Consider the following 25,769-nt stretch of genomic DNA (forward strand, 5'->3'; position numbering starts at 1 on the left):
TATTGATCTTTATTGGCGGGGAAAATGGAGGAATATGGATGAGGAAAGTGAAGGGTTATCGTTTCTTTTCTCCAAACTCTGCGAGAAATCCTTCAAAAATGAAGCTAACATAGGATGGGATATTTACAGGCGTCCACGTTACACTGATAAAAGGCAAAAGGCTTTAAAAGTTTGCCTCTACGAGACCCTTTTCGAAGAACTTCGAGCTCCTTGGATTAGTGAGTTAGTTCGCACTGGCGATAAAGCTGAGAAGAAAGATGATTTACGATTCAATATTTATGATAAACTGTCGATCGCTGCATTCAAATTGAGGATAGCTAGGAGGTTTGATGATGCGGAGAAATTGGATCATTTCGTTTGTCAGTGGAGGAATTTGCAAGGTAGGTTTAAAATTTTAAGTCTAATATACGATGTGTGTCCATAGATATATTTCGATATCTACGGAGAAAATTGTGATCGAGGAAGCATAAGCTTATGTTTTGCCCGTATGATTATATTAGCTGCAGAGGAAACTACTCAGATAGGAAGAGATTGCAAACATTTCCCATAACTGTTTTTAATTATTGTTAGCACGTACACTGTATGTACAACCATGCAATTGAATGGAATGCAACAAATTGCTGCGCTTTGCTATTCAGTTCCTTGATATTGGCATTAAATGCTATTTTATTAAGTGTGCACAGCAGGCCTTCATGGTTTCAGTGAAGCTGAACTGACAGGAAAATCCAAATGATTTTGAAGGTTCACCTGCAGTAAATTAGCAACCAACCCAGGGGGAATGTACATACATTTGGCATTATTATTATTGGTGCATGCCAAAGAAAATGCAATAAGTTCCAGCACTATGAGTCACATAACAAGTGGGTGCAAGTCCCTTATTTACTTCGTTAAAAAAGTACTGTGAGACATGTAAGCATCAAATTATTTTAGATTTGGGTATTTTACAAAATTTTGAATATTCAAACATTAAAACAATGATCCCTATGCATTTAACATAGGGTTAGGTCTCAGAGATCCATAGCTGCTTGTGTGCATCCCCTGTTTCTGTGGCTTGACACAACTAAGAGTTTGTGCACTCTCTCAAGATGGATGCCATTCATTTCTGGTTATGCAGTCAATCAAGCCTCAACATTTTTCCCCCTCCCTGGCAGCCCGCTGGGCATTTGAACTTTTGAAGATTAGTTTGTACAAGTTCCTGCCCCCAGGGCAAAAACTGTGTTCAAATGCAAACCCAAAGGCAAAATCAGCAATTATGACTTTGAATGCATTGACCCAGCCTTAAAACATAGACTTACAGACCCCTTTCAAATTTCCTGTCAAATTCCTGTATTTTCCTTAGTATTAGAGGTTCAAATTGAGCAGCACATTACCCCCCTCTCAGCATTTCACTAGGCTTCCATGATAGTGGACTGTTACCCATTTATATTTCAAGGTAGTGTTAAGCATTGTGAAGTGAAGTTAAAATGAAGTGTTCTTGGCTAAGAAGACAACACAATAACCTACTTTGTACTTGACCTACCCCACGATATGCCATCCAGCATGCTATCACTTAACATTTACTTTGCATTTCCCATCTTGTTAAATTCACTGTGCAAAGTTTTGTTTTCTAACAGAGCCCTCAAGCAGTGCCATTAAATTTAACAGCACAAAAGAGACAAATGCAACAGAGAAGGAAGCTGTGTTGAGATTTCTTGTTGCATTGACGGGAACAGGGCATTATGGGTCAACACCAGTGCTGGGTTATCAGGATGATGTCTGGGCCAGAGGACTTAATCAGGTGAAGAAGCCATAAAATTGATTTGAAGATTAACCCTTTAACCCCCCGAGAGTGACAAACTTCTATTTTCTCCTTACAATGTCACCCCTGAATCAAACATTAAGATCTCAAGAATATAGGAAATGATCACCAACTAAGGAAGCTTCTGATTGTTAAAGAAATTCTCTTTGTCAGCACCTTGGGAGATGTATAGATAAAATTGTGGAGAATATGATATTTTATGGGTGGAGGGGGAGGGGGGGCTCAGGAGGGGTAAGAGAAGGGGAGGTGAGAAAATCATAGTGGAAGAGTATCACAGTGCTGAGTCCTAAGGTCTGAGGTCTGATTACTATCAGGAACTCTGCATATTTTCTCTTCTCTGTGTTTGTGACAAGGTTAAAACACCTTTTTAATTACATTATCAAGCTTGAAATTTGTCACATTTCTTTCTCCATTGACTCACATAACACTTTTGACATTGCTGGTCCCAACGATGTGGGAAAGGCGTGTAACATGTGAACCTGATTCATAGCCTAGTTCATCGTGGAACCTCTGACTGGCTCACTGATGGAGCATTGGAGTGCTGCATACAGATGTTTGAGATATGATTCTGCAGCATGTGAACTAAGAATTTTTTGTCTGTCTCATGCTCATGACAAGGTAACAAAAAACATAGGTATTTGTTTAAATAATTATTAGTTTGTGCTTTTTAGATCCAAAAGACTTCTCTTCCAGAGGGACCTCTTCTTGTTACAGACAGTCAGCTTCTGAGACAACAAGGATTGGAATTTGATCACTATGTCCATTACTCAAGGTCTGTGCCAGTGCGGTAAACTTTACTTTTTTATGCAGTGACTGATAAAACCATTATTTTTGGTTCTGGTTGGCATAGCCTGTACATATTTTTGGACAATTTGAATATCTAGAGAAACTGTATATCGTGTAAAAACCACTCTCCAAGCTCGGCCTGTTTTGGTCACCATTGTGAGAAGAAAAGGATTTTGGTGTCTTCATCTTAACCGTTAAACTCTTAGAAGTGATAAACATGTAACTTCTCCCTATAATATCCATATGTATTATCCTACAAACAAGTAATGAGAAAACTCCAACTTATCAGGTAGAAATTGTTATCTTGATCTCACACTAAATTCTCATAACTAATGTACAAGAAAGTTTGTAACAGTAATAAAGAGAACTTGGGAGTTAAAGGGTTAACAAGCTGCACAATTTAATGCATCAATTCCATATTGTCATGAATCCTTTCAATAATAGATCACAGATAATAGCTAAATGTGGTAAAGACAAAAAATGTGGCTCACGAGGTGTAGAGTGTGTCACTGATGTTCTGGCCACATTGTGACATCTTCAGTGATTGATTACTTTACAGACCCACAACAACATGGAATCTATTTGTTTCATATGATTAAAAAAAGCAAAATGTTGTTAATGGTGATATCATCTATAGATGCATGTTTCCTCAAAAAGATCATAAGTAAGAACCATTTAAAATGTGTGTAATTGAGCTGATGATGTAGATGAAGAAAATTTATAATGGTGATAGGACCGAGTAGAGTCCATTTCAGTCTGTAATAATACAAGTGATAAACATTTAATCGGATGACCATGAAGCAGGATTCTGATTTTTTAATCACAAATAATTATGATTGCAGACAGAATTGAAAGACACAAAGTCCTGTTACTAATCGATCAAAACTATGACAATAATTGAGAAAGAAACTAGGCATTAGTTATAGGTTTTCATAAAAAAAAGAAATCAACAGTTAACTCAGCAAAATGCAAGACAACAGTGTGCACACATGACACATTCTGTCCACTTGAGTTAAATTTGGGGCAACCAAGAACAAATCCAGTGAGTGCCAGGCTAGAGTACTTGAACCCAAGACCACCAAATTACAAGCCCAGTACCCTAAACCCTCAACCACACTGCCTCCACACTTTGAAGTGAAGTGTTGTCAGAGACAGCAAACACATTCAATCATGTTGGAAAGTGATGAAAAAGAAAAAATTATTTTTCAAATGATGTTTTCCTCTGCACCTCTGTTTTGCCAGCTTAAAGTCCCTAATATCTAAATAACAGTAGTTTTTATTTTATCTTTGATATTAAACAGGGAGTTGTTTGAATGTCCTCCGGTCCTCTCAGTTCCAGGAAGTGATGGATCAACAGGCAAACAGCATACTGAACTGCAGGTGAGTATAGTTTATTGTTTACAAAATCAATACAATTAATTTTGAAAAGGTTGCCTACAATGTAGAATTCAAACCACAGGTTGTTGAGGGAGTGAAAAAAAAGCTGTAACTGCAATTATCGATGGTATCTTTATTTATTTATATATTTTCTTTCTAGATCTTTGAGGAAATGCCAGGGACATTTCCTGGGAAAGCACTCTTCTTGCCTTGTCAGGTAAGATGCTTGTGATTTTTAAACACAGTACTTACAAAATTTTTTTATATATAGAAAAAAAATCCATATTGAAACATAAGAATAAACTATGTTACTGAATAACAAAACTTCAAGAGAGTTAACTGTCACCTTTCAGCTCATTTTCTTTTGTCTCAAATGTGCTGTTTCACTAAACCCTGTAAACTCTGAGAGTGACCAACATATACATTTAATTTTTCTTCACAATATTACCCCAAAATCAAACATAACTGTGACAAAAATACATGTATGATTTCAAACTTAGGAAGCTCCTGGTTGTCAAATTCTCCTTGTCAGTACCAAAGAGAATTTCTGAAGATTGGTATGGAGAATATACATACTGATGTTAGGGTGTAAGGGGTTGAAAGGAAAGTAAGTGCTTGCCTTATCCAAGGGTCCCTACTGTCCAGCCAGCACACACTCACCCCCCCCTCCCCCCCCTTCCTCCACTCCCCCTTTAGATAAAACTGCACCCATATTGATGGGAAAAATAGTGCATTTCATCTGAGGTTTTATGTAATTATTTAGGTTATGGTAGCTCATTACTTTTAATCTTCTTTTTTAATCATTTTTTCAGGATGCCAATGAAGACCTGTATGAAAAGAATGGGCGCTCTTCATTATTTAGTGCACTTGTTCACAGCCACACTGATGACCTGCATGTGAAGCTGGATTTACCTGACATTCCTAGCAGTTCCAGGTAAACTGACAAATTATTGTGAACTCCCAAGAACGCAGGATGAAGGTATGAAGGTAGGGGGGAGGAAGAGGGAAGGGGGGGGGGTTTGAGGATGGGGCATGGTGGGGTGAGGGGTGGGGGGCATTCTTACTACTACCCTTTATCGGGTCCATTCTAAAATGATATCTATGACTGAGAGATTTTGAATTTGTTTTTGTACAGGACTCTTCATTCCTTAGCCCTGGAACAGAGAGAGGTTAGTTTAAAAAGTTTTTAATTTACTTTCAAGGTCCAAACTTTTATAATTCGTTAAATTCTGACATAACTAGTTCTCCCTCCTCCGCTTCTTTTAAAAGAAAGCTTAAGGAATTTCTTCTCTCTAAGTATTAGCTTCTGTAAGGCAGTAATTCTTAACTAACTTACTTAATATGTGTGTGCGTGTGTGTGTGTGTACGTGTGCGCGGTCAAAGTTAATTACCATAAGTCCATATTGTAATTCCAATATAAGATTAGTTATTTTAATTGAGAAAGCCTGACTTGTTATAAGCCTCGTGGTTTCTTTCAGGTTTTCTCGCCATTTATTTTCTGTCATCAATTTTCTTCATTTTTTTTTCCATGTGTAAATGTCGTATATAGCAAATAAAATTAATATTGTATTGTATTGTAAAAGTTGCAATATTACCAACCATGTAATTTCTGTAGAATTTTAAGCAGATCCAAAACTTGCACCCATTGTAATTCACTAGTTGTCAATATTCAACCAAATCAACCCTACTGCAGTCTGAAATTAACTTTGAGTATTGGTTACTAATTGCCAAGTGGAAAAATTTGGTGACAAGAGGGTTTGATATATTAGCGAGTTTTGATTTGTATGATTTTTGCTTCATAGCCAAGTACAAAAATGATAGGTATAATGCAGTTTCTTTGACAAAAATTTATTCTGGGGGTCAAGTAGTCCTACCTCATTTTCCTTTTTAAACTTAACCTACTTACACTGGAGGATAAAAACCTCAGCAAGACAAACTTAGGTACATGTAGGATGAGAATCCTCCTTGAAACCAAGCCTGAATTTTTTCAATAATAAACTCTTTGAGCTTTGGGTGAGAGAATTGGAAAGAGACCAAGTAAGTCATTGCAAAAGGTGGCAAAGCCCAACATGCTTTTTGCCAAAAATATATTTTCAATCGCATAGGCAATCAGGTAGTTGTAATTCTGGATCCTGACTATCTGTCACCTAAAAGGTGATGCATCCTTGTAATAAAAAAAAATAAAAATATAAATACCTCTTATAAACCAGATTCAAGGGCCATACTGTAAACTATAGACCAAGTTTTTCTGTTCTGATTTATGGCTCAAGGGTGAATCATGCAGGCCATAAATTGTAACTGAAAAAAGCAAGTTTCTGTAACTTTAGGTATGGACTCAGGAAACAAGGTCAGTAGGAATTTATTATCTCTTGGGGTTTAAATAGAAAGGGAAATACCGAGAGATATACAATGATAGTTTTATTTCCTCTATTTAGAGTGCAGATGATGAAGGGTTTGAGTCTTTAGAGACAAGCTCTGAATCTTCTCTCAACTCAGAGCAATCCACTCAAGAAAATACTGATGTCTGGTCTGCAGCTTTAACATTACCACCACAAAAGTTTTATACCTGGGAAATGGAAGGAAAGTAAGTTTTTCCTCAGTCTTCTCTCTATTATAACCTCTTATGCCTGACTGTGAAGTTCAATATTCATTCTGCAAATGCATGTGAACCATTTATGCCATAAAATCAGTATGTGTATTCTCCAAACTGTTCTTTAAACATTTCCTAAGGTGCTGACATGGAGAATTTGTGGAACTATCAAGAGCCTCTGTAGTGGGTGATCAGTTTCTTTATTCTCCTGACCTTAATTTTTTATTCAGGGGTGATATGGTAAGGAGAAATTAGATGCCAGTCACTCTTAGGGGTTCAAGGGTTAACCCTATAACTCCTAGAAGTGATAGACATGCACACTGTGACTCAAACTTACTCAAACTTAGGTATACAAGTTGTTTTCTTGATCTAACACCAAATTCGTGTAATTTATATGGAAATTTGCAGCAGCTAGAGGAGAGAATTAACAGTCAGATCTTGGGAGAGAAAGGGTTGAATGCATGTTAGCAGCAATCATTCTTAAAGTTCCTCTTTTCATAATGCTTTTGTTTTCCATTTGACTCTAAACCTGGCTAATTGTGGGAACACTTATCTGTATGCTGGGGTACAGAGCTGCTTGTATCTCTAGAGGTCAAGAGGTTAGAAATTCAAACAGTGGCAGAATTATTGTGTTCCATTCTTGGGTGGGGTGCTCCTTGAGTGTGACTGGCTTCTAATTTCACCTAACAGTATCAACCTTGAATCAAATGTAAATGTCATGAGAATCATGGAAATGATCACCAATTTAAGAAGCTTATGATTGTCCAACAAATAACCTTATCATTGCCACAGGAAAAGCAAAGAGATGAAAAAGGAAAATACGAAAACTACTGTGAGGCTGTAAAAGCGTATCAGTTATCCTATCCACTCCTGAGAGTGACTAATGAGTAAATTCTCCTCACAGTAACAATTCATTGTTAGCCAAAAAAGGTGATGAGAAGAAAGGAAATGATCATAAAGGGGATATCAATTGATTTAACCCTTAACACCTTAACATCAGTATGCATATTCTCCATACTGTTCTCTATACATTTCCTAATGTGCTGGCAAGGAGAATTTGTTTAACAATCATGATGTTCTTCAGTGAATTATTATTTCCTTCTCATGACCTTAATGTTTGATTCATGGGTGATGTTGAAATGAGAAATTAGATGCTGGTCACTCTCAGGGATTAAATGGTTAATGAAAAATTCTCAGAGCTCCAATTATAAGAAATGTAAAGAAGGCAGAGATGAGAATTACTATTGAGATCTTGGGACTGAAAGGGCTAATTCTACAGAGATCTGGAAGAGATGCAAGTAGTGTTAGAATTTACATTTTTTTTTCTCATTTTGTTTTTCAGACGAGAACTTTTAAATGAAAAACCTTACCTTACAGAAGCTGGTGCTTCTGTGTTTGATGCACTGTATGATACAGTTATTCGTCAAGTCTCCTACATTGTGAAGTCTCCAACTTTAAGTCCCAACATGGCTTCCTTACAAGCTCTGATCAAGGATTCCATTAATGTACTTATTGGAGTTCCTTCTAGAACATTTCATCTTGATAAGGTACAATATTTGTCTAGTAAAATAAAAGTACTGTAATTAATTTTAGTGATTGTGGTGTGGATGTCATTGTTTACTACTCATAACCTGTATGATAGTAAGTGAGGATTATTTTAGGAAAGATGATTCAGCTTTTTGTGTTCAGATATGTTGAAATGTAATAATTATAGTTAGAGTCATTTCTTTGATGTCTAAAACTTCCTTGAACACAAGGAAATCCAGGTCTCTCTCACTTTACCGGCCTTTGCAAAGAACGGCGGTAAATGACAAACTGGATTATTTTTGGCTAAATTTTTCAAGATGCCTAAACTCAGATGCAACTATGTGGAACAAAGAGTGCCTCTAAATGACAAACTGGATGATTTTTAGCTAAATTTTTCAAGATGTCTAAATTCAGATGCAACTATGTGAAACGCATAAAATGTTGTAATTTGTTTATTTCTTGTTTGACAGGCTATACAGTCCTTTATTGTCAGTGATCAGGTCCGTCTTTCTGGGACCTCACCTGAGATGCTACGCAACGTCTTAGCACGGCTGGCAGTGATGGGAACAGATTACATCCAGCTTAACAAGTTTGCAACACATCACCGTGGCCACTCAGCCGGTTTGGTTTTGCAGGCTTTCCTTGGAGCTCTTCAAAATTATTTACAATGCTACAGAGCAACAGTGTTGTCTGTAGAAGGTTTGTATGGATTTGCTATGCCTTAAATTATCAATTACTAACTGCAGTTGAACTTGTATTAAGCGGTCAACTATGGAGAGTGACAGAGTGATTATCTATTACAGGTTGACCGCTAAATACGATCCAACAGATTAGGAGTATTACTGAAAACGTTAAACGACGCAAATTTGTGTCATAATTGACGCTAAATGTACAAAATCTTGACCGAAAATACTACTTACTTTGATTTTGGGAGAGAAACATGGATTAAAAATTATGTGAAAGATTATTCTTTGTATTGCTTGAGTGGTCCTGCTTTCAGTGACCGCTCAATACAGGCGGGGAACAATGAAACTTAGTAAAGGGTGACCATTACTGCATAATAAAGTTGACCACGTAATAGAGTTGAAAATTACAGTGTGTGAGTGGAAAAAAATTCATGAATTCGACAACTAACGGCTTAATACTTGGTGAAGGCTTAATACATTGCTACTTTATACAAGTCTGACTGTATTTATTAATATGGGTATGAAACAAAAAAAATAAACTTACTGGGTATGGATGGTCATAGCTGGGTGCAAATGGACTGAGTAAGAAACATCTGTGGGTACAAAATGACTGGTAAGCGAGAGAGGCTCCTGCCCCTTTTTTTCAACCTAACAAGGTGAAGATGTTGTTTTGTCTTTGTCATGGTGCGACAGTTTTACTTACTCAACAGCATAGATAACGTTTTGGAAAAATACCAAACAGTGAACCAAGAACACTTTCAAAATGAGATTATTAGTGAGCTGCTTCTGGAAGTAGACTTCCTACCTCTGAATGATTTAACGGTCAAGATGGCTTTTAGGAATTATGTTTTTAATTGATTTTTACAGCTTCCTCCGTGCAAAGTCCCATGATGCTGTCATTTGCATTTGAAAATCTAGGAAGGCAGCTAAGGTAAATAAACTTAAGGTAGAAAAAGATAACAAAAATGAAATATTTAATTGCTGAAAATGGCTCAGATAGATCTTATGGAGAACTTTGGAACCAGGAAAATAAATTTCGTACAAAAGGTCGTGGTTATTCATCGTGGTGAATAACAATAAAAGCTGAGCTTTTCGTTTATTTCACGATGTAGTCACGTGTGATGTAGTCACAAGATGCGATCCACATCACGCGTGACTACATCGTGAGACAAACGAAAAACTTAGCTTTTATAGGAAAATAAATGCTTGGTCTATCAAGTTGACACCTCCAGTGAGCAAATATTAACTGCTTCTTTCATGGCTCTGTTTCATAGGTGTTTCCCATCTACTCTGATGGATACATTACCCCAGATTTGATAAACATCATGACAAAATTTCAATTAGAGAATTCTAAGTGATTGAGCAACAGTTGGTGATTTTTGTTCTTTCATCCTTCTTATTAATTTTTGTGTTGAGCAACCTTGCTTTTACATAAGATGATTCTCATAATAGAGTGCAGAAAATGCATTTATGGAGACTGCTCTTTTGAATTTATGAAAATAGGAATGCCTCATGCCCCCCCTAGTAGCTTGCTCTAATTCCTGTCTAGTCCTGAACAGTCTTGAACCTTTGTTGTCTGCTCTGATTCATTTTTAAAATCCTGTCCTATGGAGAGAATTTGTTTCTCTTGAATAGTATGCGTCCTGAGCGATGCGATAGTTAAAAATGCGGTTCTCTGTCTTTTGTTGCATGTTGCAGGTTTCTTGCCGATGTCTGCATGTGTTCGGAAGCTTTCAAGAAAGCTCCAGAAGATCCTAAACCAAAATTCGCCACGGTAAGTTAATCAATTTTGAAAACGTTTGCGCTTTAGCTAACACAGGAACTTTTAGGTAGACATAACTGAGTTGTAGCAGCAGGTAATTTAGTGTTAACAACTGGGTTGAAAATGTAAATTAGCCACCGTAAAGGGTAAAAAAGCTGACGTTTGCGATCGCTCTGACGAAGGGCTAACGCTCGAAACGTCAGCTTTTTTACCCTTTACGGTGGCTAATTTACATTTTCAACCCAGTTGTTAACACTAAATTACCTGCTATACTCTCCCACCGACGCAGCACCACAGTTTCTTTAGAAACTTACCCTTTTATTGAGTTGTAGCAGTTCCATTTGTAAAGAAAGATGTTTTTCGTCTAGTTACGAGCGTGGGACAAAGGCAAAATTTTGAGTTACCATGAGGAATTTAACCTCAGACCTTCAGATTCCGCGCTCTGATGCTCGACCACTGAGCCACAGAGACTTTACGGCGAGCGAGGTCTATTACGAAGTTCATATATGACACGCGTCCTGCATACTGCTAGGATCAGCGATGTCGGTAGCGTCATGTTTGTAAATAGAATAAGAAAGATAGTAAGTTCTGAGCTCGGTAAAGAAAAAGAGAAATATGTTCTTCGTTTTGTCACGAGCGTGGGACAAAGAGTTGTTTTTTTTTTTACATTTTTTTTTAAAGGTATGGTGCCATTCTTGACGGCAGTTACCCTACCCATGTTTTGTTTCTGCTGCTTACTCCAGCCGTCTTTTTTCAATCTATTTAAAACTAAGTTAAAATGTAGTTACTTACAGCTGATTATATTTTGATCTAAATTTCACTTACGCTCATTTTTGTATTGATCCGATCCTCAGGGTGTCAGACTCTTAACATACTTATACCAGCTTTGCTTAGAGCACTCTAGTTCTCAGTCCTACTCCATCCTGCTGTCTCTTCTCAAACACAGTGTGCAGCCATACATCATGTAAGTTGTTAAACCTTTCACAGCCAATAATTATTGGTATGCAGTTTCTCCTAACGTTTTTGATACATATTAAAACCAACAGGTTTGGAGAAGAGAGAAAGTTATCACCTTTGTTCTGAGATCGTGATCTAACATCATATTCTCTACATTATTTAGCAAAGAATTGTGGGATATGGGCCTAAGAGCGAAAGGGTTTCTTGGGTTCACTGTGCTGCAAGCTGGTTTTGTTGGAAAAAGGGTTCTTGGGGTTAATGTGTCACTCAGAAGTCCAGTGTTCGGGGACTGTTGTCTGTTTGGGGACTGTTGTCTTGTTTGTCTTGATGTGAGAGATAGTTTAGATGAAACAGGATTTCTAGGTCAATTTTTTGCAGATTTAGAAAAGCAAGAAAAAGCTCACGGAGGAACTGGATATCCACTCATTGTGTGGTTTCACGTAAAGCGCTTTCCGATTGAGTGTCGTCAACCCCAAACCGAAATAATCACAAAAAATGCCTTTAAAAGGCAAGAAGACTCTGAGTTAAAAACAACCAAACTGCTTAAAGCGCGGGTAATCGCGGGCGCCCAATTTGTTTTGGTTATAGTTTGAATCTGATTGGTTGAGAGAGTGGCGCGAGTTTTCTAGGCCAATCACAGAGCGAAATAAAGCAAAACCAATGCAATCCCATAGTACTTTCGACACTCTATTGAAAAATTTTCTAACACAAGGAAGGTTATGAAATTCATGATTTTGACTACTGGAGATTTCAAATGAAGGAACAGTGCTCACTGGTAACCTTCAAAAGTGCGGGAAAAGAATCCTGAAAATTTCGCAGATGGGTGCGGGGCAAATTTTTCAGGTCTCTTTGACGAATTTCAGTTCTAAATGACCATCATGTGATTATAAAGCTATTCTCCGATTCTGGAGACAAAGAAACAATAGATCAATTTGTGTTATGTTTTTAATTCTTGTATTCGTTCATCCTTTTAGATTCATTCAAACATGGGTTTTTAAGGGGATTTGCAATGATATGTTTGGCGAGTTCATGATTGAAATGGATGAACAATACTTAGCTTACAGAGGTGAGGGTATTCTATGTAGAAATATGTAGAAATCTTACATTAGTCTTCTTATAATTAGTTAGGAATTTAGTTTTATTGGATTTAGTTAGGAATTTAGTTTTATTGTCCGTACACGACCACATCAGCTTTTGCTGAATTTTTTATCGTGTTTAAATAAATGCTGTTGTTGTTGTTGTTGTTGTTGTTGTTGTTGTTCTGTTTAAGATAGATCTTCCTTCGTTCCTCTGTTCCTCCGTTCCTTAGCTCCTCCGTTCCTTAGCTCCTTCGTTCCTTCGTTCCCTCGTTCCCTCGTTCCCTCGTTCCTTCGTTCCCTCGTTCCCTCGTTCCCTCGTTCCCTCGTTCCCTCAATTCCTCGTTCCCTCGTTCCCTCGTTCCCTCGTTCCCTCGTTCCCTCGTTCCCTCGTTCCCTCGTTCCCTCGTTCCCTCGTTCCCTCCTTCCCTCCTTCCCTCCTTCCCTCCTTCCCTCCTTCCCTCCTTCCCTCCTTCCCTCCTTCCCTCCTTCCCTCCTTCCCTCCTTCCCTCCTTCCCTCCTTTCCTCCTTCCCTCCTTTCCTCCTTCCCTCCTTCCCTCCTTCCCTCGTTCCCTCCTTCCCTCGTTCCCTCCTTCCCTCCTTCCCTCCTTCCCTCCTTCCCTCCTTCCCTCCTTCCCTCCTTTCCTCCTTCCCTCCTTCCCTCCTTCCCTCCTTCCCTCGTTCCCTCCTTCCCTCCTTCCCTCCTTCCCTCCTTCCCTCCTTCCCTCCTTCCCTCCTTCCCTCCTTCCCTCGTTCCTTCGCTCCCTCGTTTCTTCGTTCCCTCGTTCCTTCGTTCCCTCGTTCCTTCGTTCCTTCGTTCCCTCGTTCCTTCGTTCCTTCGTTCCTTCGTTTCTTCGTTCCCTCGTTCCTTCGTTCCCTCGTTTTTTCGTAACTTCGTACCTTCGTGCCTTTATTCATTTCATTTCATTCACTTCATTTCCTCAGATAAACACTTTTGGACTCAAGGATTTGTAATGGTCGGTCGTGACAAACTCGACTGCGTGCCTCTGTTTCTGGGTGAACTTGCAGATGACATTTTTGTTTGTGGAAAAACAATTAATTTGTTAAAACTTTGCTGCCCAGGGGTGAGTGCCGTCTTAAGTTCTCCATTTTACAAAGTATTCCTAAGATGCATATTCTCCAAACTGTCCTCGATACATTTCCTAAGATGCTGAGGTGGAGAATTTGTGTAACAATCGAGAGATTCTTAAGTTGGTGATCATTGCCTTTATTCTCGTGACCTTTGTGTGATATTGAGGCGTTATATTGTAAGGAGAATTTAAATGCACGTCGCTAGTGGGGTCCAATGGGTTAAACGTCGGACAAGTACACGGTTGAGATTTTTTATAAGATGTTTTTTTTCATGTCATTAATGGTATGTCGTTTTTTTCCTTTTTTTTTTTTTCAGCACTATTTATGTGATCCAGGAATTCCCCTTCCTAAAATGGAGGTGACATTTTCAATGCAACGACTCGGTAGAATAGAGGCGGAATGCCAACACTTCATGAGTGAGATACAAAGAATGCATCGGCAACGTCAAGAGCAACGAGAAAATGAGGTAAACGGTAGAAATAGTCATCGGTTTTTTTTTTTTTTTTTTCGCGCCTGGATTTGGTGAAAGTGCGCGTCAAGGACACACTGATTGGCTAAAGAAAAAAATATGTAAAACGGCACAAAGAACACGTCTTCTTGTTCACACATGGTTTGGATGTCAGTCTATTTCACTACTGATTTAATTCAAACCGGAGTAGATCTGCGAAGAACTATTTTCAGAATGAAAGTATCTTTTTTTTTTTTTTTTAAGTTCTTTGGCGCCTTCTTTAAAACCTCAAAACGTGGAAGTATTGGAATCCCTTACCACAACACTGTGCATCGCAATAGGTCATGGAACGAAATATTAGATGGTTTTTCCCCAATTTCAAACAATACTAAGCGTGGATCCTTCTACTTTTTTCTAGGATTATTAACCATAGGTTGAAGGAGTCGTAGGAACTCCCAGAGTAAAATTTTGAGGGAGAACCTTAATTCTCCCTGCCCCGTCCCTCTCCCCCACCCCCCTCAAAAAAAAGTGTAGAAGTATTTTGTAATCGATGAAGTCCTTTGTAATAGTCTTATTTCGAAATTATTGTCTCATTTTATCAGAGGAAAGTCACTGAGGACGAAAGAGAACGTGAAATTGTTGAAGAACGTGAAAGGGCTGCAAAAGCCTTAGCGGAGATAACAGGTTGGTTTTTATAAAGCTAGATTTGTTCTGTACTGCGACACGAGCGTTTCTAAGCCCTTGAGAAAGTCTGAGTCCTTGGGTAAAGAGGGCTGGCGAGAATTCGGCGAGGTGTCTGGCATTAATCTTTATTAGTGCCAGACCTTCGGTAAACCTCTCGGTGACTCGTCTCTAATCTTCCCGCGGGTGGAGAAATGCGCATGCAGTAGCGCCTATAAGGGCATCCTCTAGGCGGCCTCCCTTGAGAGGAGCTGATGGCTATCAACGCTTTTTTCTCAATAGAGCTTATTCAAAAGGCTAAAGAAGCAGTCGAGGAGAAGAAGCGAGAAGACTTAAAGATGTTAAAAGAACAAATGGAAGAGGCGTTTAAGGTTTGTTGACTCCGATCAAATTTAAAGTTCTCTTAAAGACATTGAGTCAATCTTGCTTGTAATGATAATTATAAGAAGTCCTTTACTGAACACGTCTAGTGTAGGAGAACAAATAGCCTGGGAAGAGTTTCTAGAGCTTTTAGCAAATTTTGGAAATCTTCCGCGAAAATAGACTTCTCCCTGATCTGATTGGTGTGGCGCCATGAAAGGTATAACTAAAGGGGGGGGGGGGTGATCCCTTTAGTTGTTAAGGTGCAGATCCCCTTCATCTCTTGAATTCCTTTTCGTGCCAGACCCCTCGCAGACCTCGCACGCTCACATCGCTTGCCTGCTCGAATCTCGCGGGCCAGAGTTTCGTGCCTATTGGCTCATCTGCCGTCGATTACTCATGCTACTTTTTATGCTAAATCTTCACCCTCACTAAGTTAAGGTTACTAAACCAAACGGAGCGCAGGCAGTAACTTTCCAAAATTTTGTTGCCTCTAACAGCATAAGGCCTTGGCGAGAGAAGAGGAGAGGGAGGAGGACATTAAACGTTTAAAAGCAGCGAAAGACAAGGAGGTCACTACTGCAACAGTTGAAGAAGAGATGAAGAACAAAGCAAGGTACTGAGGGTTCCATATCTTTTCTGTTTTCCGAGGTGTCCTCGCGGAGTAGTGTTTCTGTCGTGTCGATTTGGAGCTAAGTGGTCGTCACTGTGAGCTCTTGTAGCGCGTGGAGTGTGCTACAGCCAGTTGGATTACAGACGCTTTTTCTTAGCCTATTAGAAAACATAGTTTTGGTTTGAGTCACGTGATTTTCCCGCGCGTGGCACCATTCGTACTCTATTTCTCGCCCTTGGTATGATCGTGGCGGTTGATAAGATTTCCGTGTTTGCAACTAGTTCCTTTGGTGTCAAGATGCAAATTGCACGAAGTCGGTTTCCTTAAGAGCTCACTAGAGTGGAGGTGAATTCTCTGAGTTCCTACAAAATTTGAATTTTTAAATTTCTTTCACAGGGAAGAGCTCATCAAGTACTATGAGGAACTCAGCCGTGAGGTGGAGTACCGAGAGTTTCGTGCCCAATGGCACATCCGCCGTCGGTTACTCGACCCTGCTAGAACCCAGTTCTTTGTGCAGGAGCAGGCTCGGTTAGACAGCTTACAGGAGCAGATGACACAAGCGTCTGGTACCCAGACTTCTGGTGAAATAACGGATGATAGCGACGAACGGCGTGAGAAACGACTCGAAGAAAAGTATGTTTCCAAGGAAGAAAGAGCTTCCACTCCAATTTCGGCTCCGAGTCCAAGCCTTGTGTCACTTATAGCCAGTGGCGTAAAAACAGATGCCTTGGTTAGAGCAGGGCACACGAGCTTAGGCGAAAGCACGCAGTTCGATAGGGAGGCTGGATCGCACTCGGAGGAATCTGCTTCGGAAAACAGAGTCAGAAGGACTTGGGACAGCCCTGCTGAGAGTGTTGCCGAGCTTGGGAAGATGACTGAAGCAGGTTCGGGCAGAAAGACTTGGGAAGCCCCACCCGATGGTGAGGTGAAGATAGCATCTTCTCTTCCTAAGAGCCATCCTTCCGATTCCTCCATACAGTTTGCCACGTATAGCGACAAACGTAAGACCAGCGAAGAAAGCGAGACGCTAGATTATGGTTTACACGATCGCAATTTAAAAACCAGCACTCCTCACGTTGGTGATTCATCTTTGCAAAACGTTTTGTATCCCACTACACCCTCAAACTCGACATTAGGCCTGGATGCTGAGTCTGTGACCATGGTAACCCGGCCTTCAGATGTGAACGTTCGTGGCCTTGTTTCGAGTCATCCCTCGGATTCTTCAGCCCAAGAAGTTTTATACGGCAGCGCAATGGGAGCGACGTCTGAAGTTCGAACGCCGTCCGCACAAGGACATCCATCCGATTCCACTGCCCAGCACCTTCTAAACACTAGCGGTACCCAGGAAGGAACCATTTCTGAAGCTCGTTCTTCGGAACATGGACACCCCAGTGACTCATCTGTAAGCGGGTTGTTGTACCCCGATACTCTGGACACACCTAATTCACAGACCCATTCTTACTCCCAACATGGGCACCCCTCAGATTCCCAGGTGACTTTTTCACACGGCGACAGTGTAGCCCAAGTTATCCAGCGTAGTTCCAGACAAAGTTGGCAACACCCTTCGGATGCCTTTATTCAGAAGCTTTTAGGAGACATCAATGTCTTGGGTGACAGCCAAAATACGACCCGTGGTGCCCCTCCCTCGAGCGTGGTTCAAGATATTCTCTATCCTAAACCTGATGGACAATCAACACCTGCTCAGGATATCTTGTACCCAAGAGAGGGAGAGTCAGAACAATCAAATAGACCGGTGCACACTCGTGGAGCCCCTCCCCAAAGTGTTATTCAGGACATATTGTATCCAAGTGGGGAGGGGGCAGTAGGAGAGGGGACGAGGTTGTCGACGCGTGGCCAGGAGCCTGCTGGGAAGATAAAGAATATTTTGTATTACGTTAAAGAGAAAGAAGGTGAGTCAGAAACGATCTTGTGACCAATTTTTCGTTTCGTCTTTGAGGAATATCTCAGCTTTGTAAGGGAAAATGTGAGATGTATTTCTATCAAAGCTGTTAAAGTGGAATTTTCTCACCTTTCTCGTTGACATTTTCTTATTTCTTAGCGAACGATCCCGAATTGTGTCATTTACATGTGTGTAGGTACAGTGGTGAAAATCTGAAATCTGATCTAAACAATGTTTCCCCTTACATGACTACCCTCTTGCATGGATACTTTCTTACAACCAGCTTGTTATTCCCACAATCTTTATCAATTATCGCGAGCTTTAGTCAAAGTCCTTCTGCGCCACTGATTATTTTTTAGGTGTAATTAAGAATTTGACCATTTCATGGTACAGTTTGGTACTGCTTACCGTTTCTGTCGCTTTGGGTGTGTTCTCTAATGATTTCATTTTAGTCAACCAGAAACATTCCGTACTTGTTTCGTGAACTTTGGAAGGTTTTGAAGGCAAATGTTGAAATCGTCGTTGCCAGCGCGCGAAATTCGCATATAACCAAGTGTGGGAGATGTGAAGGGAAAAAAATGTGGCCTTTTTTCTGAGCCTACATCAACTTTGTTTTGATAGGGGAAACCTTACAGCCACAATCAAGGCAGTTGGAGTTTGAGGACGTTTGGCTAGCTTCTCAAGTGGAACCTCTTCAGGACAACTTTGATGTGTTGGGTAGGTCCAGCGACGAGATTTCAGAAGGGAAAGTTTCAAAAGAAACTGTGGTGCCGTGTCGTTGGGGGGAGGGGAGGGGGGGGTTTAACAAAATAATTGGTTATTGTATTAACTGGCCACCGTAAGAGAGGTTCTAAAGCCGACGTTCGAGCGTTAGCCCTTTGTCAGAACGAAAGGACGATGGACGTTCGAAAAGTCAGCTTAAGAAGAAACTCTTTACGGTGGCCAATTTACATTATCAACTGAGTTGATAAAACAAAATTGTGTTGTTATACTCCCCCACCGACGTAGCACCACAGTCTCTATAGAAACTTACCCCCTTCATTCGTGTCTAGGAAAATTGCTTCTTGTGAGTTCATTTGTGTTTTAATTTGAAATCTTTAATTTTTAGATCAAAAACCGTCATCCAATCTCCTGCGAGGCGCCATGGGCACATTTCCAGTATCGCAAGGTACAGTATTAAGCATCAAACTGGATTGTTCAGATTTTGTCTTCGTCGTATTGAGAAAGATCTGGATTATGAGATTAAGACATTTCAAAGCAAGAGATGCCTCTTCTTGGCTTGAGAGATCGTTTTGATACCTGCACTCCCAGGCACATTCGTTGGGAAATCCTTTGCCTATCCTCCCCCTTTCAATGTTGTTCTGCAAGTTGGCACAGAAACATTGGCAATTGACGGCATTGGAAGGGAGAGAGGGGTGAAAAAATACCATGGGAGTAGTTCTGGATAAGTGTCCCAACTAATTATTTCTAGGATTGTGGCTATTCCCTATCTGAACAAAGAAACAAACAAATCTTTTTTTATTGCTCACTTAAGAGATATTGCAGTGAAATGAGAAAATCATTCACACGCAATTTTTAACCAAGTTGTCTTATACAAGCTGCCAACAACAACACAAGGTAGTAAGTCATGGTGTCTTAAAAGCGTATAACTTTTTTGTTAAATCAACAGGATATCAGTACATGAACAGGCCTCGTGTTCTAAAAGTGTTGTGTTTACCTTTTCCCTACTTTTGTTTCCTTTTGCAGATTTCTATGAACGTTCTTTAGCTTATTTTGCGAGACAGCACTTGTTTCTTATCTTTTCCTTTGAACTTTTGCGCGGGAAATTGGGGCCGGCCAGAATTTATCTCCTCGCGCATGTCCTACGTTTGACCGCTGTGTTGAAGTAACAATACACCTAGTTGCTTGTTGCTTCGGAAACCGCGATAGGTTCCGGTAGTATTTGACCATTACGCTGGTGAGACGTGAACCTCGTTCCTCCTTGTTAATGGTGTCTCGAATTTCTAGTGACTCAGAAATCTAAACCTGAAAGTATAAAAGGTCAGGGAATATTTTTGTTCTGTTTGCAGGCTCAGATGCTGATGAGAATGACACGGATGCAGCGCGTCTGATGTCACTTCCGGTTTTACTTCAGCGATCTGTCATGGCGCCTCTTTTAACCCAGTAAGTTGTTCGTTAGTTTCTATTTGTTACTTTCAAGACCCTGTTTCCTTGGAAAAGATCTTCATTGGGATTGATACTTTGTCATTCTCTGAAAAGAAATTTAAAATCCCAGTGTATTTAATGAGCTGAAGTACGCGCGCATTTTGATTGTATTTCATGTTCTGCTGGAGGACCGACGCATAGATGGCGACTCCATTAACATTTACACCATTTTGCTTCTTTATGATATATAACGAATAGATTCTGTTTTGCCTTAGGTCTGTTAAGTAATAGATCACAGAAGACAACAAAATCTGGCCAGAACTTCAGTGAGACATTCGGCTGCGCCTTGTGTGCCATTTTTTTGATCTTACCACACTTTGACGCTCGACAATGTGGAATCTATCAGTTAGAATTGTCATCGTATCTCATTCCCCCTGCTCTGTGTATAACAATGTATTTTCCTTTCTTACTTTCTAGGATATCCTTGGTAAATTCTGCTATCGTGGCGTATTTTATCCAAGACTTGCACATCAATAGACACTTTGATCTGTTCAAGAAGCTGCTGCTCATGGAGGACGGTGAATTTTCTCTCTCACTTTCCAACCAGCTGTTTGAAAAGGTACTTTTTTGTCCCCTTTTTCCATTTGGGAAAGAAATAAGCCTGGTCTCATAATCTTCCCTCTTCAAATACTTCATGATTGGCGTTTTAGCTGGTCATGCAATCCTCATCTCTAAGGCCGTGGCAACCTCAGAGCTGCAATTTATTATGCAATGTTTTTGTTTTGTTTTGTTTTGTTTTGTTTTGTTTTTTTAACAGCTTGCCTCAGGGGTGTCCCCACGGGAGATGTGTTCTGCCACAGTGATGAACTCCATCGTAGGGAAGGCCCTTCAAGTCTCCATTTACTCTGATACCACGGAGCATGCGCAGAACCTCGCCTTTGCTCTTAAAAACATGCCTGAGATATTTAAACCGAACGGTATGTCTATTCCGTTCCATTTTAGTGTTTTCAATTCTTAACCATTCCTGTTCTTTTAGAGTTAAGTTTAACCTTGTTAGTTTTTGTCCAGCCCTGCCAACTGTCACTTAAAGCAGGGTTCTCAATAAAAGCAAGTTACTATCGGTTTACCGCCGGCTGTAAGATCGCGGACCACTGTCTGTGTAACGTGCGTGCAGGCTGTAGTATTTGGTTACACCACCTGCAGCTGCTTATGGAAAGAGTTATTAAAACTCCTGCTGTAATCGTTCGGATTTCGGATTTAGAGCAAATTTCCTCTGCTCGAAAAATGCCTAAATCGTCATAATGTTTCCTATCTAATGATTTCAGAATACATATAAATACTTTAATGGTGCAAGTTTCATTTGAGTGGCCTAGGAAGACTGGAACTCCAACCGTACAAGTTGGGATTTGTCCAAAAAGTTCGTGTCACCTTCGACTAATCAGATGCAAAACCAAAACCAACAGGAAATTTGCACCTTCTTTTTTCCCGCGCTTCAGGCAGTTCGCGAGCTTTTTCTCTAACTTTTCACTGAATCCTTGTGACACTTTCCTTTGCCCTGATTGGCTGATAGATTTCTTTGAATTTGGTTCCAGGCTCTCGACCGAAATACGCTCAGTACTTACAATCTTAATTTTTTTATGTTCTTATGTAATAATGTTTTATGCGATCTTTTTAAACTAGAAATGGGAACCCTGGATTTTCTTGAGTTGCGGTACAGAGTGAGTAGTCCAAGACAAAACATCACCTTGCTGTTGCAAATCTTTTTCAAGTTGTCCACTACATTTTTTTTCTTCGTTTGTTTTCATTTCAACTCATCTCATCTCATCTCATCAGGTCGATTGGCCCCTCAATATAGTCATTACGGAAAAGTCTGTCTTGAAATACAACAAGGTAAGAAATCATGTTTGGATTTATTTGAAAGAAATAAATTCTCTCAGGGCAAAGTAGTCCAAAGCTAAATTTGACTGTTCTGACAGAACAGACCGTTTCCACGGAAACTACCATAATCCGTGTATTTTTGGTTGCGAAAGCCGGCAAATTCAAAATGAAAAAGTTTGCTCCGAGTGTCATATGATAAAATACTTACTAAATGAACTTGGAGTTGTTTTGAACAGAGGTGTGTGCTGTTAGAGGTATCAAACTAAACCTTAAACTAAAAAGAAATGTTAATGGAGGGTTGTAGGAATAATGTTTTGTTTATTTCAGGTATTCTCTTTTATGTTGCGGCTAAAACGTCTTTCGTGGGTCCTGCGGGATATTTGGTTTCATTTGAAGCACGTTGGTAAGCTTAAAAAAGTGTAAATTTTCGTTTTTAAGTGGTAGACAGCTAGCGCCAGCTTTTGTTGTTCAAAGAGACGCTCGGGCAAATGAAAAACTTGTAAAGCAATTTTTTAAAATCAAACCACAAGCTGTGTGAAGGAGTTTCCGCTAAAAACCTAGCCTGAGCATGCTCTCATTATTTGTAGTTCAAGTCGCCCGCTTCTCCACCGGCGGGAAGATTTGAGACGTGAGAGTTTTGTGGGGGTCTGGCACCAATAAGCGGTGCTAGACCCCTCGCCGGCTCGCGTCTCGTAAGGCCTCACACTTAACCGCAGGTGATATATCTCTAACTCTTACAAGTGATTAGCATGTATCTTCTCCATACCATGGCAATGCTATACCGAGCAAACAGGTTATGAGAAAAAACACCTCTAAAACTTAGTAAATGTTACTTTGATGTAACAACAAATTCTTTGCACTAATTTAAAACAAATGTAAATTATACGCAACGGAAAATTTGTTTTCAGATCATGATACTTTAAAAGGTCAATGGGCATTGTTAAATTTTCTTGCTGACGACGAATGTTCTTGTGTTACAGCCTACTCACGCAATGTAGCCGGTTCGCCCCAACTTCGTCAGCTGCAGCTCTTCAGGTAATTTATAAGAACATCTCTTAGCCTTCTGTTGCATATTTCTATGACGAAGTTGACCACTGAAAACGTTGTCGAAAACAACAGATCTTTTTTTCTTGCGCTCTTCAGAGTGAATGTATTTTATACCGTTTTGTAGTGTTCGTGATGAAAGCGGAATACATATTTCGTGTGAGTGGTAATGTCCTCTTGTTTCTCTTGTTTGGCCCGTTGCAGCGCGCGCAATCTAGCTGTGCGTGTCGCTAAAGTCGCTCTGCTATTTATGATGGTCCTTTGCAGGCTCGCTCACTACTGTTAAATTTACTTGCACACTATAACAGGACTCTCTAGGAACCTCGTGAAAGGGTAATAAGGTGAAGTCTGCTCACGAGTCGAGTTACCCATCCTGCCCTACCTTACCTTGGTTCAAATAGCATGAAGCGACAAGAAGTACCGCTATTTCTTTTATACTGAAATAGTGTGTCGTTAATTACATCCTCTCTTCCTCTCTCTCTTGCCCGCCTTTTACTTTCCGGCGGGCAAGGAAACGCCCGCGCCGAAGCGATTAGCTTGCTCACAAGCCAATGACTTTCTCCGTGTTAGTTTTAGGCATCCAGAGGTCGGCTGATTTGGTAAATTGAAGTGTTTCGCATTTTTTTACGATGCTGTCATCACGTCTTTGTTGTTTCTTTTTTTAGGCACGAAATGCAACACTTTGTGCATAATCTTGAAGGATACCTGTCAAATCAAATTCTAAACGTTACCTGGTCAGAGTTTCAAGAAGGTCTTCTAAATGTAGGTGACTTGGGGATGATTTAGCTGCATTACACTTTATAAAATAAGCTGAATTATATGGGCATTGTGATTGGTAAAACGTTCGCCTTTTCACGGCCATTCATTATATTTTTTCAGGAAAGAGATTGCATAGTTTAGAACGTGTACCAAACGTTAGTTTGGTAAACGTTTGAAAGGGCAAAAAGCGGTCTTCTTTTGCCAAAAAGAAAATTCAGCTTTGTCGGTGCACACATGCCTAACCAACCATACAATTAGAAGGGATAAGTCTAAAATTAGCACCACTAATCGACGTTACTAGCAGCGCCTTTGTTGGGAAGCCTGGCATATCAACTCCGCCCACGCTCCTTCAAATCGTGACGATGGCGACTTACTACCTGACCCTATATACACCTCGTCAGAAAAAAGGACAGCTAATTAGTGAGCATATAAAAGGACCTCTTGTTGCAACGATTAGATCACCCCTCATGAGGGCACTAGACAAAAGTGTCGAAACGTTGGGTCTATGAATTGTAACTTCTCGGTTACATTAATTAAATCGTGAAACCAGAGTAGCATTAGCTATGTCTGATTGCCCACCTGGTTGCTTTGTGGACTTCAATATAACTAATTCTTGATTTTCTCTATCCAGGTAAGAAGCTTGGACGACTTGCACAACCAACACACGGACTACCTCCGAAAAGCCATTTTCCGTTCCCTGCTCAGTCGAAAGGCAGCGCCTGTGATGACCATCATTAGTGACCTGGGCACGCTTATACTCAAACTGCGCACGCAGCTTTTGGCGTCCCCATGGCAACAAGACCCTGGTACAGGACACGTGACTCATCCTGCTTATGACATCATGTGTAATACTCATAAAGTATTCAAAGAATACTCTACCTTTCTCTTCACAGGTGAGATGTTTCGGAAAAATGATTTTTTTTGTTAGTGTTTCTTCGTATACAGTATTTTGGAACTGGAGAATGTGGTGGGTGTAACAGGGGTCTGTTGAATATCTTTAATTGCGGAGCTAGAAAAACAAATTTTTTTCTTTTTTTTTTTTTTTTCCGCGCCCTAGTCATATACGTTTCTCCGCGCTTCAGGCAATTGCCTTGTTTTTTCATCTCAATTCTCATTGGCTCGTTGTTATAACTTCCATGTCTCTGATTGGACGTTGTGATGGTTTCTGTGTTAGTTTCATAACACGTAAGAGAAAAGCACTCTGATGAATTTTTTTTTTCTTTTGGCCATCTGCGAATCAGCGGTGGGTTCTTACTGCTGCACAAAAAGGGTGCATTCGGCGTGCTGTGCTCTCTGAATAAAGGTGTTCTCCTTATTTTAAGCAGAACAGGAAAAATAAATTTTCAAACTGATAGAGCAATCCTTTACCTGTTGAATCTTCAAGAATTCCAAGCGATTTTACGCACCAATAAGAGATACTACGGGCGGAAAGTTTTACCGGTTATCGCCTTAAAGGAGAACACCATTATTCAGAAAACCGCTTGATTTAAATCAACGCTAATATTTTTCTAATTTTTTTTCAGTGGTCAGTAAACTTGTTCGCAGAGGTTATCAATCGCACTTGGCCGACTTTCTACTAAGAATCAACTTTAACAACTTCTACAATGTGGAATGAATTCGTTACCTCTTGACCTCGACGTCACAAACGAATATATTCTTATGACTGTGTTATTTATTGTGTAGTGCTTTGAGAGACGTAACAACCACATAAAGCAGGACTGTATTGGCAGGGCTATTATCTGAACTTCGCAAAGATATAGTAGACAGACCACTCTCGGACTACTAACAACTAGCGACTTTGAAAGAGAGAAATACATTTTTTAGGTAAAGATATGAAGCGAGAGATGATCACGCGCACCTTTGATTTTTGTCCTAAGTTTTGTCATCTAACGCATTTTTTCGCCTCACCCCTCCCTCCAACCTCTCTACTCACCGAACCGACAGGAGTTCATTTCAGTCTTTCCACCTGTTTGAAACTAGGTGTTTCTGAAAGTCGTCTCGATGGATTAGATAGACACGATCTACACAGCAGTGGGATCTCTTTTAAGCTTAGTTTTTTTTTCTGAATTGTCCTTAAAGTTACGTCAAATTAAGGTCTTGGATAATCGTCTTGAAAGGCGTTCGCTCGAGTAAACTTCGACTGTCAAAAAAATTCGGGAAAATAAAGAGATCAGATCGGGCGGATTGTGGTTTTTCCATATAAGTACATAGCTCTCTTGCAACACACAAGAAATGTGACAGGTTTTGCTCGTGTTTTTAGCGCACAAATTTTCGTTGAAAAGTGGCGTAC

At 40.0% G+C, this 25,769-nt stretch overlaps 1 protein-coding gene across 1 annotated transcript; it reads left to right on the plus strand.

Moving 5' to 3' along the window:
• On the plus strand, window positions 1–25,351 carry LOC113679428 (gamma-tubulin complex component 6). The gene is made up of 32 exons (XM_089207229.1): window positions 1–380; window positions 1,614–1,777; window positions 2,470–2,570; window positions 3,886–3,964; window positions 4,122–4,178; window positions 4,774–4,895; window positions 5,097–5,130; window positions 6,397–6,545; window positions 7,894–8,098; window positions 8,549–8,777; window positions 9,632–9,695; window positions 10,463–10,538; window positions 11,381–11,490; window positions 12,458–12,549; window positions 13,505–13,644; window positions 13,968–14,117; window positions 14,702–14,783; window positions 15,063–15,151; window positions 15,641–15,756; window positions 16,150–17,663; window positions 18,275–18,370; window positions 18,762–18,821; window positions 19,723–19,816; window positions 20,276–20,417; window positions 20,616–20,775; window positions 21,479–21,516; window positions 21,632–21,688; window positions 22,004–22,079; window positions 22,657–22,711; window positions 23,386–23,482; window positions 24,111–24,372; window positions 25,003–25,351. Exons 1-32 carry the CDS (start codon window positions 35–37, stop codon window positions 25,092–25,094), a joined length of 5,148 nt encoding a protein of 1,715 aa, XP_089063355.1. The 5' UTR covers window positions 1–34; the 3' UTR covers window positions 25,095–25,351.
• The last annotated feature ends 418 nt before the right edge of the window (window positions 25,352–25,769 follow it).

The sequence above is a fragment of the Pocillopora damicornis genome, chromosome 5 (assembly GCF_964200805.1).
Source record: "Pocillopora damicornis chromosome 5, jaPocDami1.2, whole genome shotgun sequence".
NCBI lineage: Eukaryota > Metazoa > Cnidaria > Anthozoa > Scleractinia > Pocilloporidae > Pocillopora > Pocillopora damicornis.

Coding starts and splice junctions, on each gene's coding strand:
- LOC113679428 (XM_089207229.1), top strand. CDS start 35: ATGGATGAGGAAAGTGAAGGGTTATCGTTTCTTTTCTCCAAACTCTGC. Junction 381..1,613: donor TCAGTGGAGGAATTTGCAAG/GTAGGTTTAAAA, acceptor GTTTTCTAACAG/AGCCCTCAAGCAGTGCCATT. Junction 11,491..12,457: donor AGTGTGCAGCCATACATCAT/GTAAGTTGTTAA, acceptor TCATCCTTTTAG/ATTCATTCAAACATGGGTTT.